Source organism: Phalaenopsis equestris, unplaced genomic scaffold (genome assembly GCF_001263595.1).
Source record: "Phalaenopsis equestris unplaced genomic scaffold, ASM126359v1 Scaffold000600, whole genome shotgun sequence".
NCBI classification, from domain to species: domain Eukaryota; kingdom Viridiplantae; phylum Streptophyta; class Magnoliopsida; order Asparagales; family Orchidaceae; genus Phalaenopsis; species Phalaenopsis equestris.
Genome location: NW_018165040.1, coordinates 559,948 through 574,865, shown reverse-complemented (window position 1 = coordinate 574,865; position 14,918 = coordinate 559,948). Strand labels below are relative to the sequence as shown.

At 36.7% G+C, this 14,918-nt stretch overlaps 1 protein-coding gene across 1 annotated transcript in view; it reads right to left on the bottom strand.

Moving 5' to 3' along the window:
* Positions 1-311: 311 nt before the first annotated feature.
* The window catches only part of LOC110029689 (ubiquitin domain-containing protein 2-like), a 27,806-nt gene continuing 13,199 nt past the window's right edge, over positions 312-14,918 (bottom strand). The window contains exons 3-4 of the mRNA XM_020732101.1: positions 656-775; positions 312-583 (exon numbers count right to left, since the gene is read on the bottom strand). Of these exons, the coding sequence (XP_020587760.1) occupies positions 492-583; positions 656-775 (212 nt within the window). The 3' untranslated portion in view covers positions 312-491. The remainder of the gene's footprint in view (positions 584-655; positions 776-14,918) is intronic.

Sequence of the window (14,918 nt, the reverse complement as noted above, 5' to 3'; positions counted from 1 at the left end):
GCCGAACCTCATTAAATCTAAGTGTTCTTCTGGATTTGTGTCGATTCCTATTTTTCTTCGCCCTAATTTCTCAACATCAAGTCATTTAAACCAAAAGCTAAGTCATTTAAATATAAATAAATAAATCATTTTAGATATTTCTATATTTAAAAAACTAGTTTTTTTTCCTAACTTTTGTCACATGTTTGCATTAGCATTGCATTACTTAATTATATTTAAGATATATTAATATTTAATATATCATTTTCAACTCCCCCCATTCAATTTTTTGAACCTTCAAAGTGAAAAGCATGCAATGCTACTGAAATCACATCACTCAAAAACCATGCCTTTTATAATAGCTTTAACTGTTCAATATGCAAACATTGAATTGTTTCAGATGCAAATATGTAATTTTCATAATTAACAATCACCAGTTTTTTTTTTTTTTTTCCAGCAGAAACTTATAGAAATAAGAAGAGATCATATACAGAATATAATTTAGTAGAGCCTTATTTATGCAAGTCATCTCCATTAGGAGACTTATCATGAATCAGATTAGTAGGCTCGCTCAAAACATACTTGGGCAATTCATACTTAGCACCTGCAATTAAAAGCTTCCTATTAATGGAAATGTTTCTGTAGAATATTTGAGGAGTTCTTATCTGCTTATTACCTCTTTCATCATAAACGAGCGTCATATCGGCGTGGGCGAGGATGACGCCGGCGCTGTCCACTATTGCCTGAGCGAGGTTGATATCAGCTTCTGCTGCAGCTCTTAGTGCATCCCAGATCTCTGCGGTAAATGGTGTAGTTTCATGTAAATTTATTGAAATTTAAGTATGTTTGTGTAATTTGTAACATTTTGGAGATCTGTATTGAAAAAGGGAAAAACAGTTAATGGTCCCTCCTCTCTCAAAGCAGTAACTATATAACCTCTACCCAATTAATCAAAATACTAAAACAAAATTACAGCTTAAGCTAACAGAGTTTAATAGCTAATCTCTATAACTCTATAATAGACTCAAATACTAGAAAAGGGTTGAGATTTGATGAGGGTGCAGCCATTACACAATATTATTCGCCTCCACTTCAAAAGAACTTGACTCGACTTTTGTTGTAAGGACGGCATTTAGCCGATGGTATTTGAAAAGATCAGCAATGTTGAATGTTGGGGATATGTTCAAGTCGGCATAGTTATTTATATTGATCTTCCGTACTATAACAAATGGCCCCAACTTACAGGGCTTGAGCTTCGAGTATGTGCTAATAGGAAACCATTCTTCTTGGAGGTAAAAGATAAAAAGATCTCCTACCTTAAATTCTATATAATGCCATTTTTTATCAGCCTAGAGTTCGTAGTTGGTAGCACTATTAACAAGCTTGGATTTGACGCTTAGATTATTGATGTGAAATCGACAACTAGATTTTCAGCAGTTTAACTTCACGGATAGGGAAGAACTACTAAATCTACAATATAATTAGGCTCTTTAGTATAAACAATGCTGAAAGGGAAGCATCTATTCGATCTATTCGTGACGGAATTATATGTGAATTCAGCTTGGTTTAAAACTTCATCTAATCATTTGGGTTGCTCCCCGGCTAGGCAGCGCACCATATTGTTTAAAATCATGTTTACAACTTCCGTTTCTCCATTAGTTTGGGGATGATAAGTTGAGCCATTTGAAGATCTGTATCTAAGAGTTCCCATAACTCTTTCCGAAAATAACTCATTAACTTGGTGTCTCGATCAGGCGTCAAACTCCCTGACAGCTCAGAGGCAAACAATGCCTCTGAAAAAGGCCAAGCAATATTAAGTGCATCAAACCTCTTTTAACAGAATAAAATGCGACATTTTAGAAAATTGATCCACTAACACCATAGTAGAGTCAAAGCCCCTTTTCGTCTTTGGTAAACAAAGGACGAAATCAATACTCAAGTTTTCTCAAATTATGCATGGAATAGGTAAAGGGGGATAAAAGTCATTGTTTTGTGAAGTCCATTTACATGTTTGACATGTAGCACAATATTCTATGAAGTGATAAACATCTCTACAAAGTTTGAGCAAGAAGAAACGGCAACATGTTATGCTAACATCTTATCACATCCAGCGTGAGCAACTAACTCGCTGGCAAGCATGGCTTTGATGAGATGACTGTGCAAGCATGAAATAGAAATGCAGAACTGATTATCCTTGAACAAATATCTTTGACCAAATAAGTAGTCTGCGAGTGATGACTTACTAATTCAGTTCTACCAAAGTTTAGCAAAATCTTCATCTTGATCATATTGCTCTTTAATGGATTCTATGGATGTAATCACAATTTGAATAGACACTAGTAAACTAGATCTTCAACTAAGAGCATCCACCACTATATTGCTTAGCCCTGATTTATGATCGAAGACAAAACTGAATTCCTACAAATAAACGACCCATCTCAATGCATCTGGTTTAATGTCTACCAACACTGTACAAATTTTAGGGTTTTATGACCACAATAAAGCATAAATTCTTGGTGAATTAGATTGCGATGCCAATATTTTAAGGTTTGTATAATGAAATACAGTTCTTGTTCATATGTAGATCATTTCTATCTTTACGCACTTAATTTCTAACAAAGGAATTCAATCCCCTCTTGTTATAAAATTATCATTATTCTCATAGCTGAAGCATCAACCTCAACCTAAAATAGTTTGTCAAAGTGAGGTACTATTAACACCAGAGAGCGCTTCTTTGATGGTTTCAAAACTATTATGTTGATCAGTTTGCCAAGAGATTTTTTTTTTAATAATCATTACAGGAATCATAAGCGCACTGAAAGTTTCAATAAATCTTATATATAAATTTACTAGACAGTGAAAACTACAGGCTTCAATGATAAACTAAGGGATAGGGCACAATTGGATTGTTAAGATCATGCTTGTGTCGGTCGTGAGAGTAATAATATACCCTAGGAAGTGGATGTTGTGGACAACAAATTCGCATTTCTCCAAATTGAAATAAAAAACTTTTATTCTCTCAGCTTTCCAAATACTAATGCACAGTGTTTAAATATAATTCAAGGGTTGAGCTATAAACCAGTACATCAATGAAATAAACCACACAAAAACTACCCTAAGAATAGCTTCAATACCTTGTTCATCAATCTCAAGAAAGTGTTTGGTGTTTTGCGTAATTCCAAACGACATAATCCTCCATTCAAAGGGTTCTTCTCAAGCGTTGAATGGTGTTTTCCATTCATCTCCAGGTTGAATGCAAATTTGAAGAACAATTGGGATCCATAAAGTTTATCCATGAACTCTTTCAATCTAGGCATAAAAAAAATTGAATCTAGTGGTAATTTTGTTGATAGATCAGCTATCAATACACATTTGTGACCTCTCGTACTTTTTTTGTGACAAGTTTTGGCACAATGAATGATCTTAAACTCGGACGAATGAACTGCTTCTCAAGAAGATTACTTATGTCTTGTAGAATTTGATGTTCTTTATGAATTAATTTATAATGAGGTATCCGGAAGTGTAGAACATGGGATGAGGTCAATCTAAAGCTTCATTGATCTCGTCAATGGTAGGTTGTTTGGCAATTCATCTGATGTCACATCTTTGAATTGTCGCAACAACAATTGGTTACTACGAGGGACTTCTCTAGTCCGTTTTCTTGCTCTAACAGCAAAAAACAAACAAACAGCTGATCAAAAAATTTGAACACTTGTGGGAGTTCAGGCCTAGAAACAATCAAGAAAACAGCTGTCGGATTTTATATTCTTCAAATTGATATTACTTAGAACTAATCTCCCTCATCAGCCCTTCCAATCAAGAACATATACATTCATTCGACCATCATACTACACCCCTTCATCAAATTGTCAAGGTTTGCCCAAGATAACATGATATACATCTATATCTAATATATCATGTTACACATCATAACTATACTATTTTCAAACAGAGAATGATATTTTGTATATTTCATTAACTGGTACTTCAATACCCTTCTTAACCTAACTAATTTTATAAGATTGAGTATTTTTTGTGGTGGGTAATTATAAAGCCTTCACAATATTTAAAGAGATGATATTTTCAATACACCCACTATCTCCACTAAAAGGTCATAAACTTTGCATTAGAGGTGCACCGAGTTTCAAATATGTTGTATTTGAGTTCCAACACTCGCTCTAGGACATTCATTAGACCTATTAACGAGGGAGTAGAAGCGCTAGACGAGGGTGTAGAAGTGCTGGACACGGGTGTGGATGCGCAGAACCAAGACGCAGGTGGGGAAGCACCGGACCAGCGCTGAACTCTTGCAGTAAAAGCTTTGAACCGGGTTGTTGCCTAGGTTTTGAAAGTGCTTGTCAAAGTAGTGGGCCACTCCTTCGTTGCTTAATAGTACTTATATGTTGTTTGTGTGTGTCTAGAGCCGGTATTTGTCGTGTTTCTGTTTAAGACAGCAGTCGACATCCCAGTTTATCCCTTCTAGGATTGTATCCAAAGGCGAGTGGTGCTCCAACTGTAGCTCAATTGAGGTGATGATCTTCTCCCAATGGCCGAGTGGTGCTTTGTCTATAGCTCACTCCGGAGGGAGTATTAATCCCAAAGCTTCCCTTCCTTTCCCTGCAGTCCTCAATTCGCTACCAAGCCGCTTTCCTCGCTACAGCCTTCTAGATAGTCATCGCATTTGTTCTTCCTGCCACCTCCCTTCCACAATCCCTATTGTCCTCCTTCTGAATCAGCAACCGGCCATCCCTCTTTCTATTCCCGGCAGCCAACAGCCTTCCAACCACCCCAGACCAACTGTCCTTGTTGCTTTATTGCAGTTTTCCCCTTCCCAACCATTGTCCCGGTCACCCACTTCGCTTCCCTCACTGTTCCGGCCCTCCACTTTCTCACCGTAGCCTGTAATACCTTCCCTTTGAAGTTTTATTGTTCCAGCCACCCACAAGCTTTACCGCACCTCATCCACCCTCCAATAACCTTACCTGTTGAATCCACCACCCTCCAACACCCCAAACTTCCTAGTTTAACCCATCTATCCAACCTCCACCACTCTTGGAATACATTTTAGTTGTGTTTGTTATTTTATTTCCCTTTCAGTGTTTTTTGTAACCGCCTATTGGTTTTTCCACTAATAATGTTTGTTGTACCTATTGTCATTTGGGTTAACTCCGGTATCATTTGACATATGAGCTACCCTAACCATAGTCATATCCTAAGGTTTTCAGTATTTGTCATAGCCAAACATATCGCAACCTCCCCTCCAAAACCCCCCAAGAAGAAATTATCCCCTCCTTTTCCACTCCAACCATCCTTACACCACAAATCCTAATCACGCCACCAAAAAGATAATTGTCGAAGACCAGAACTGAAAAAAATGCTATGATGTTGTTTATTTGAAATCAACAAAGGGATGCCTGGGAACCTTCTATGGAGGAGGTGCGGCGGGAAATCCTCCAACGGCAACAGAGGTTTGTCGCCTTCGAGAGGAGGCAATCTAGAAGGGTCACCCATAGCTACAACGGTGATTTGCTAGATCAAAAGAATGGAGTGAATCTCTTGCACTATACGGATGTCAAGGACAAAGAACCTCTATCCTAAAGACTCGACCCGAAATATCTGAGAAGCCAAAATTCGAAGTAAATGTGGATTTGCCACATTTTGACGGCACTTGGATCTGAACTAGTTCATCCAATGGCTCCATACCGTAGAACTTCTTTGAGTGTCAGGATGTCCCACCGGACAAAATTGTAAAGCTAGCCATCAGCAAGTTAAATAAGAGTGTTGCTTTGATGGGAAAATTTGAAGCACAAACGCATCTTAAGGGAAAAGACAAAATCACTGTCTTCAACATGAAATAGGAGATGCAAACCAGTACCTGCCAATTAATTACAAACAAGATGTGCAAAACCTAGCCTCAAAATTGGAGAGACGACATTATCGGATGACCACAACATCTTACAGGCAGAATTCAACCGAGGATCAAGTAACATGAGTGCACCCAGCAGAACCACCAAGCCGACCCCGCTTGAGGAGACAGTAATTCAGATTGGAGAACAGGTGGAATCAATCTGTTCTCCCAAATTTGTTCCAGCCAAAAAGTGTTTCAAGTGGCACGAATTTGGACATATTTAATCATATTACACAACTTGGATAATGATCTATTTCGCTGAGCAGGGCATTGTTCAAGAAATGGACAATGACATGGTAAACACTGAAGAAAGTGATGACACAAAAAAGGAGTACCAGCTGCCAGCCAACGAGGAAGAGATGTCATTGATTTAAATTGAACTCAAGAGAGAGGCTCTAGTTGAGTTAATAGTAGTTATTCTAGAAGGTAATGACTCTGAGACAATGGACATCCATGCAACGTATGAGATTAAGCTGCCTCGAACTGCCATTTTGTAGAAGTTGAGAGAAGCATTCGTAAAACTTTCATTGAATGTCCAAAATGGTCATGAGTTTGAGAAGCTAAAACTAGAGACAGCAATCTCAAAAAAGAGGATTTAAAATTTTCAGATACATAGTATGTTTCTTGAGTTGCCCCTGCTGAAGGAGGATCAACATATTAGAGATAAGACTCTTTAATACCACTTCTAGAAAATCAGAGGCAGTTATTGGGTATTAAATTCAGTTTAGTCTTGTACCCACCGACAAATGGTCAGACGGGAAGGACGAACAATAGCTTTGGAAATTGTCATAGAAGCTTGGTGGAAAAGAAAATTATTCAATGGAATTCAGGTCTTATTAGAGAAGAAGAAAATGTCTCTCCTAAGTGATTACTACTAACCTGCAACATATTTTGTCTTAGTTGATTTTTTCTCACATACATGTTTATCAGATACATCTAGCAGAGCATGAGAAGTGGGAAGAGCAATTTATAGATGTAGTGGCTCAAGACCTGATTTGTGAGAATATTCTTTTATCAATAGTGGCAGCTCAGATTGTGCTAGCAAAGGATGAATACTTATTCTACTAAAATTTGCTTTGGAATGACAATTCTATCAGGATTGACTTACAGGGAGATTGTAACTGCTCTGCCACTTTCAAAGTGTCCAAGTTGATTTCATACCACAAGGAGATAGAAGCTTCAACGAATGAGGTCGAAGCTCCCCAACCCAGAGAGATTGACACGAGTGTAAAAGTGTTGAATATGACCATAGAAGTGTTGGACATGGGGGCAAACACACTGGACTGGGACGTGGACGGGGAAGTGTTGGACCGACGCTGATCTCTTAAGGCAAAAGCTTTGGATCGGTTTAGTTCCTAGCTTCTGAAAGTTCCGCTCAGAGGAGTGGGTCACTCCTTAATTGCCTAATGCATTCATATATTGTTTTTGTGTGTCTAGAGTTAGTTATTGTAGTGTTTATGTGTAGGATAGCCGTTAGCATTCTGATTTCTCCCTTCTAGAGTTGTATCCAAAGACGGGTGGTGCTCCGGCTATCGTCTGAAGTGTTGATCTACTTCTAAGGGTCGAGTGGTGCTCTGAGTGTAGCTCGCTCCCAAGGGAGTATTTATCTATGATCATCCTTCCTCACACCCCTCGATTCGCTGTCACACCTCTTCCCTCGCTGCAGCCGCCCTAGACAGTCATCGTTGTTCTTTCTTGTATTTCTCTTCCTTCCGGCCACCTCCCTTCCAAAATTCATGTTGTCTTCCTTCCAAATCAACCGCCAACCCTCCCTCTTGCTGTTTCTAGCAGCCAACAGTCGTTCAACTGCCCTAGACCAACAGTCATTGTTTTACTGCAATTTTCCCCTCCTCAACCATTGATACGTTCCCCCGCTTCACTGCCTTTACTGTCCCAGCCCTCCACCTTCTCTGTTGCAGCCCGCAACGCCCTCCCTTTGTCGTTTTGTTGTTGTTCCAGCTGTCCTCAAGCTCTAGAACACCTCATCCACCTTCTATAAACCTTACATGTTAGATTTGCCACCCTCCAACACCGCAAACTTCCCATTCCAGCCCACCTAGCTAGAGCTGTCAAAAAGTTCGTTGTTCGCGAATAGCTCGTGTTCGGCTCGTTAGTTAAGTGAACACGAACAAAAAGCTCGTGTTTTTAAAGCTCGAATTATAAATGAGCCGAACATGAACAACTCCTTGTTCGTTCGTGTTCGGCTCGTTTTAGCTCGAAATAAAAAAATTATATAACTATTTATATAACAATATATTACATATATTATTTATATAATAATATATTATATATATTTATGTTTAAGTTTAAATCATAACATCTCATGTGACAATGTGGTTAGTGCATTCTTACGAACATGAATATTTAAATCGAGCCGAACACAAACACATTGTTCACGAGCCGACTTCGAACACGAGCTATTCGAACGAGCCGAACCCGAGCCAGCTTGAGCTTGCTCAAGCTCGGCTCGTTTACAGCCATACACCTAGCCAATCTCCACCACCCTTTAGATACCCTTTAGTTGTGTGTGTGTGTGTGTTTTTTTTGTATTTCCCTTTCAGCATATTGGTTGTAACCGTTTATAGGCTTTTATAATAATAATACTTATTTTACCAATTGTCATCACCTGTGTATTGCTTGTAGACATCTACAACACTTCCTAAGTCCTATATTTGTGCCAGTGTTTTTCTAGTTAGCATTGGAATGGGCAGAACCTGAGGATCTGTTGCTGCAATGTTGAGATTATTGATTTGGAATTGAAGGGAATTCGATTTTGATCCTAACATCCTGTGTCTATTTTCCGAACTGTGTTTAACTACCCTTGCCTAAATTGATAAGTTTTGGATATTCTGGATTGCTAAAATTTAACTTAATAAACAAGGTTCATAGCATGTGAAAGGGACCATACTGAATTATCTTTAACTTATCTTGAATTAAATATTTGAGTCAGACCCCAATATAACTTGCCACTGAATGTTGATCAGTTTTGTTGAGATTGTTTTAGACACTTAGTCGATAGAACTCCTCTGTGTAAGCACTTACAGTTCCATCACTTGGTACTGCAAGTATAACATTTGCTTTTGATCGCTAAGGAGGATGTGACAATGCAGCAGTTGCTCCATCCTCATGGGCAGTCTTCACGTTTGCGAGCTTGAACCAGTTACAGTCAACACGCTCTAGCTCCACCTTTTAATCGACATACCACCAACCCCGCTTACTTTTTCTGGAGGAATCTTTATATACTCAAAGAATGCATCTGCAACTTGCTCCCCATCCAAATAGTCCTCTATATCTAGATGCCTCAAAATAAGGGACATCAAATTTCACATTGAATTCGCCTTGGAGCCAGTGATTGACATTTTATTGAGTTAACTACAATGACCAATGCTTGTATCACTTTCAAATTCAAACTCAATGATGACAAGTCTCATCTCAGGTAATACCCGATCATCTTCTGAAATCACCATTATGAATCTAGTGGGATCTTAATTCAGTAGAATTGGATTATCAAAAGTTGATGTAATGGCTAGAATGTTCGATGGTGGGGGGCTATCCCCTCCATTGAATGATTTAAGCTCTCGTTAACCTCCACACTGTTGGAAAACTATGTCTAAAGTGTTCACCTTATGGATGAGAACGAACAACATCTCCTGCACTGTTTCCCAACAAATAACATCGTAGTCTACAAGACGTTTACTGAAATCTGTCATAGCTCTAATACCAATTTGATGCAGCCCAAGGATAAATGAAAGAGGAAGGAGGCGATGAGTGGAAGAAGATCTTTGTTGAAAATGGGAAAAACTGATAATAGTCCCTTCTCAAAACAATCACTTTATGACCTGTTACCCAACTAAACCGAATACTAAAGCAGAATTTCTATAACTCTATATTAGAGTAAAATAGTAGAAAATGCTCGATTCGCTATTTGGTGAGGGTGCATCCGCTACACTAGGTTAGATCAGACATCTCCAAACGGTTGGACAAAACTCAATGCTACCATTGACCCAATCCCAACATCATGAAATATATCTTCAGTGCATCCACCATAATAAATATGCAAAGAAGGAAGAATAATTCGAATTAGAAAAGAGATGCTGGAGAAAAGAATCTACGCTTACTGATCTCTCAGAAGTTATGTATACAAAGAAGTTCCTAAATCGTGTGAGAGTCCAAAAGGGCATGGATATGACCAAAGAAATCCACCAAGTGATAGAGCGGACCACAAGATGAGTACCCAAAAAAAAGTCAACCCTTTACCTAGGGGACAACATATGATGGAGGATAAAATTGTTGGATTCAAAGGAAATAGCTCTTTTCATGAAATTGCTTCAAAGGGGTAGAAAAAAAAATTTGTATTAATTATGCTTATGATCAATAAAAGAAAGATGCAAGCCGCAGCCTAGGTTAGTGCATTAGCCTGATCAATTTATGATAAACCAAAATATTTCAGCCTCATCAAAACATTAGGCATCATGGAAATGGGTTCTGCCTAAAAATTCTGATGATGGGTTCTATTAGCTAGATAGTCGCATGATATAGATAAGATAAGCTACTTAGTTTGGATTAGAAATAATTCAATTTTTAATGTAAGTAAGATCAATATCATTAGCTAGTATTGATCTTATTTTTAAGCCATTATTTTTTCATGATTGATTTCATTTGCAAAAGCAAATAACATGGGGGAACAGATAGTGGCCAGAAATTTTGCAATGTTAACTTTGAAAAATTAAATTTGCAAATAAAAATTAAGGAAAGATTATATTATAATTTTGTAATTTTTAAATATCAGATATAGGAAGAGATGACAAAGAAAAGAAAAGAAGATCGATTTATATTGTGAGAATTAAAAACAAACCTAAAATCACACTACAAAATCCTTCTCCTTAATTTTAAGTACTCGAATTATAAGCAACTTTAATTAAAATTAAATAAATCCTGTGACGGACAAAATTAGAGAAAGTTGTCTTAGATGGTTTAGTCATATTAAAGGTCGACCATTTGACGATCCGATTAGGAGAGTAGATGTTTTAGATTTGAATTGTGTCAAGAAAGACAGAGGTAGACATAGGAAGACTTGGGCTTATTGTATAAAAAATGATTTAACTTACTAGAACTAAATGAAAATATGACACTAAATAGGGCGTAATGGAGAAAAAGGATTCATGTAGCCGACCAAACGTAGTGGGATTAAGGCTTTGTTGTTATTGTTGTCGTTGTTGAATTATAAGCAACTTCTCGAGGATGGCTAACAAAAAATTGAATGAATTCAGAAATTTAAGATAATAATTCCTCAATTAATATATTTAGTTATGATTATGAATATAAAGAGATGACTCGTAGATTTTTTATAAAATGAGTCTTCATGATGCATTAACTAACCTTGAAATAATTTACATATTTTCCACCTCCAATTCTCAGTCGTAAGCCAATTCTCAGTCAAGAGGCTTAAGAAAGCCTCTCTATCTCTCCCGCTGTCTCTCATCAACATGCAGTCCAAGGTTTGATCAAACTCAAAGATGCTAGTTCTAAGAAGCAAGGTAATCAGCCCATCTTCTCTCTACTCTAGAATAGATTATAGGAATCAAGCAAATCCCATCAATTCCTCAATAGAAATCATTTCTCTTAATCTTAGATAATTTCTACCATTTCCAAAAGCTCTTGGCACCCTGGTTTTGGATCACTTGTTAACTATGTGCCTGAATACGTAGATATCTAAGCAAGTGGTGTAGTAGCTACGGCCTCATCAGACAGCATACCAGGCCTTTCCTACCAATTGAATTTAATATAGAGATTTAGTTATAATTTTGCTTTAATATTCTAAATTAGTTGGGTATAAAATTTTTAGTTATTGCTTTAGTATATGAAGGACCATTAGTAATCCTTTCATGGCTATGAAAAATCGGCAAACATCCAATTGGCGACGATAATTATGACTAGGAAGCGGTGTTTATGGCATTGTCCACTCTAGATTCTCTAGAAACAACCTTCCACAGTTTGTTGTAGAGGTGTAGCGTGAGCTCAAGTCATCCAAGGGTGTTAATTCCCAACCAAAGAACACACCAACCACCTTACCAATGTGGGGAAATCCCATTTTACTTAATCAAGATTCCACAAGATACATCAGAATGGAGCTTGAGGATGATTGGATATCACATAGGATGTGTCCCAAAATCTCTTATTGGGAATCTGAAGTAATACAAAATGTTGTTCAAAGCCGCTAACTCGTCGAAACACACATAGTCCTCAGAGCGAATTCAAGGTGAAATTGGATATCCCTTATTTTGGCGGTCATCCACATATAGAAGATAATTAAGATTAGGATCAAGTTTTAGACACATTCTTTGAGTATATGGAAATTCCTCTGAAAAAACACGTGAAGTATAGGGTATGTCAATTAAAGAGTGGGAAGGAGCGTGGTAGCTGAAGTTGGTTCAATCCCACAAACGCGAAGGTCATTGTATTGTAAAAACTGGGCGATGATGAAGCAAACTAATGCGTGATTATTTCCTTCCCATTGATTATGATTAGATGTTATACTTATAATGCCCAAGGTGTAGGCAACGAGATCAAACTGAATTTTATTGACTAAGTGCCAGAAATAATCTCAGTGAATAGATTAGCAGTTCGTGGTCAAATATATTGGAGGTCTAAAAGATCAATCCAAGAAAAGTTACATATGAATTTGATATGGTCTCTTTCACAGGCTGTGAATTTTGCAGTTTCACTTATAAAATCGAATTACAACAATCTAGAGTATCCAAACCTTATCAATTGCGATGAGGGATAATTTTACCTTGTCCAAAAGACTAAATGAGGGATTTTAGGATCCAAACTGAGCTCCCTTCAGTTCAAAAATGACAACCCCAATAATACAAAAGCAAAGCCTAAAGTTCTCCCCAAATCTAATATTAATTGAGAGAACAATTACATTAAACCTGGACTAGGAAGTGTTTTAGTTGTCTACCACCAGGACACAAATCTAATTAATCTCCTAGAAAATACCAATTACAGTTGTTCGATCTCGATACTGATTGTGAAGACAACTCAAAAGTACCTAAAAAAATGAAGCTATTGAAGATTTGCAGGCCGATGAAAGACAATTTTTTTCTTGTGTGTTAGAGAAAATTATATTGGCCCCTAGAATAAGAGCAATAACTCGAAGCCATGGCCTCATTCAAACTTGGTGTATCATCAAAGGCAAAATTTGTCGACTTTTAGAGGAAAACAGGTGGACGAAAAAACAAAAAAAAAATTTAAAACAAGGAAAATCCTTACTATCAATCTAAGTTGTGCTATAAATAAAATAATAACATAAATTGTTTCCTTTTAAATTTTTGTACATTCGATTATTTGGATCTTCCAAATTTTCTACTAAATTATGATCTACTAAACATGAACATAAAAATCATAGGTTCATATGGCATAAGAAAAATGACTAAAGTTCAAAAATCTTTAGGAGGATGCAAACCAAAGAGTGTTAACGTTGTGCTTAATATATCAATGGTCAAATCTATTTTTAACCCAAAAGTTTGACATGAAATTATTTATACGGCAACATATTTTTCAACCATCTAATGTAGGACTAAAAATAACAATCTCAAATATCTTAAGAAAAACAAGATAAGAAGACATTTTAAAGCAACCAAAAGTGACAACTTGTTAATAGCCTATGTTGTGCATACAACATACACTGGTTTCATAGTTTATTCTTATTAAAATTGAATTTAATATGGCATCTGTAGTGAATATTTTCTATGTCATCATAGATAAGGATATGATACCATATCAGTATAGATACTTTAGGTCCAATACATATTCCTGCTTCCTCAATAATGACAGAAAAAAAAAGTAAGTTTTTCAAAACCTAGTGTCAAAAGGTTTGATAAAGCTCGTCTCTCTTCCTTTTCAAAGCTACAACTACAGAAGAAAGAGGTATTTAGATGAAAAATAACATCAAAACCAAAGCCATGCAATTTCCAGGGCTGTGATCAATCTCAAAATTTTGCATGATGATTTCCATTATAAAAATAAGTGGACGGATGTCAATATGCTTTAGGCACGCTAATATGCACATAAGAACAAGCACATTCAGAAAAACTAGCAAACATTCAAGTATATGTGCATTATATTATTAAAACAAAATGATTTTCTCTTTTCTTTTCTTTTTTTCTTTTTCTTTTTTTTTTTTTTTTTTTTTTTTTTTTTTTTTTTTTTTTTTTTTTTTTTTTTTTTTTTTTGCCAAAATGTTCTCCTTCATGGTAAAGATTAGAAAAAAAAAAATGGACTTTGAGTGAATTTAATCTCAAATTCACACACCCCCTTATGTACAAGCCTCATGTGATCCAAGGTGGGAGCCGAACCACCCAACCGCAAGAGTAAGATGGGGCTACTTTAGAAAAATATATTTGATAGTTAACTGATAAGTTGTTCCAAGGGTTGGCAATAGTAAATGCATAATTAGATTGGTCAATAAAAAATAAGCAACAAAAGGAAATAATACAATGACAACTATATCCTCAATAAAAGTTTTTAAAAACCCAATTCTATAAGTTTGCCAGAGCAAACATTAAGAACATCTAAAAGTTGCTGGTAGATTTTGAGCAAAGAATGAACCAACTTTTAACCAATTATAACCACCCCTGCTATCAGGCTTATCAGATGCAGGAAAACTATACCTACACTTTTGACCGCATATACAAAATCATAAAAGGGGCAGCAGGCATGACAATCAATACACCATAATGTGGCAAATCTAAGCAAAAGCCACACTCATGGATGGAGGATCGCTTATCACGTATAGGGCTGTCAAAACGGCTCGTTGTTCATGAACAGCTCGCGTTCGGCTCATTAAGAAGCTCGCGTTCGGCTCGTTCGCTAAGTTAACGAGCCAAACACAAACAACACGAACAAATATTTGTTTGTTCGTGTTTGGCTCGTTTTGGCTTGAAATGCTACTAATCAATTATATCTATATCTTTGATGAGTAGTATTTTTAAAAATTTTAATTAACTAAACTACAAGGCTACAAAGG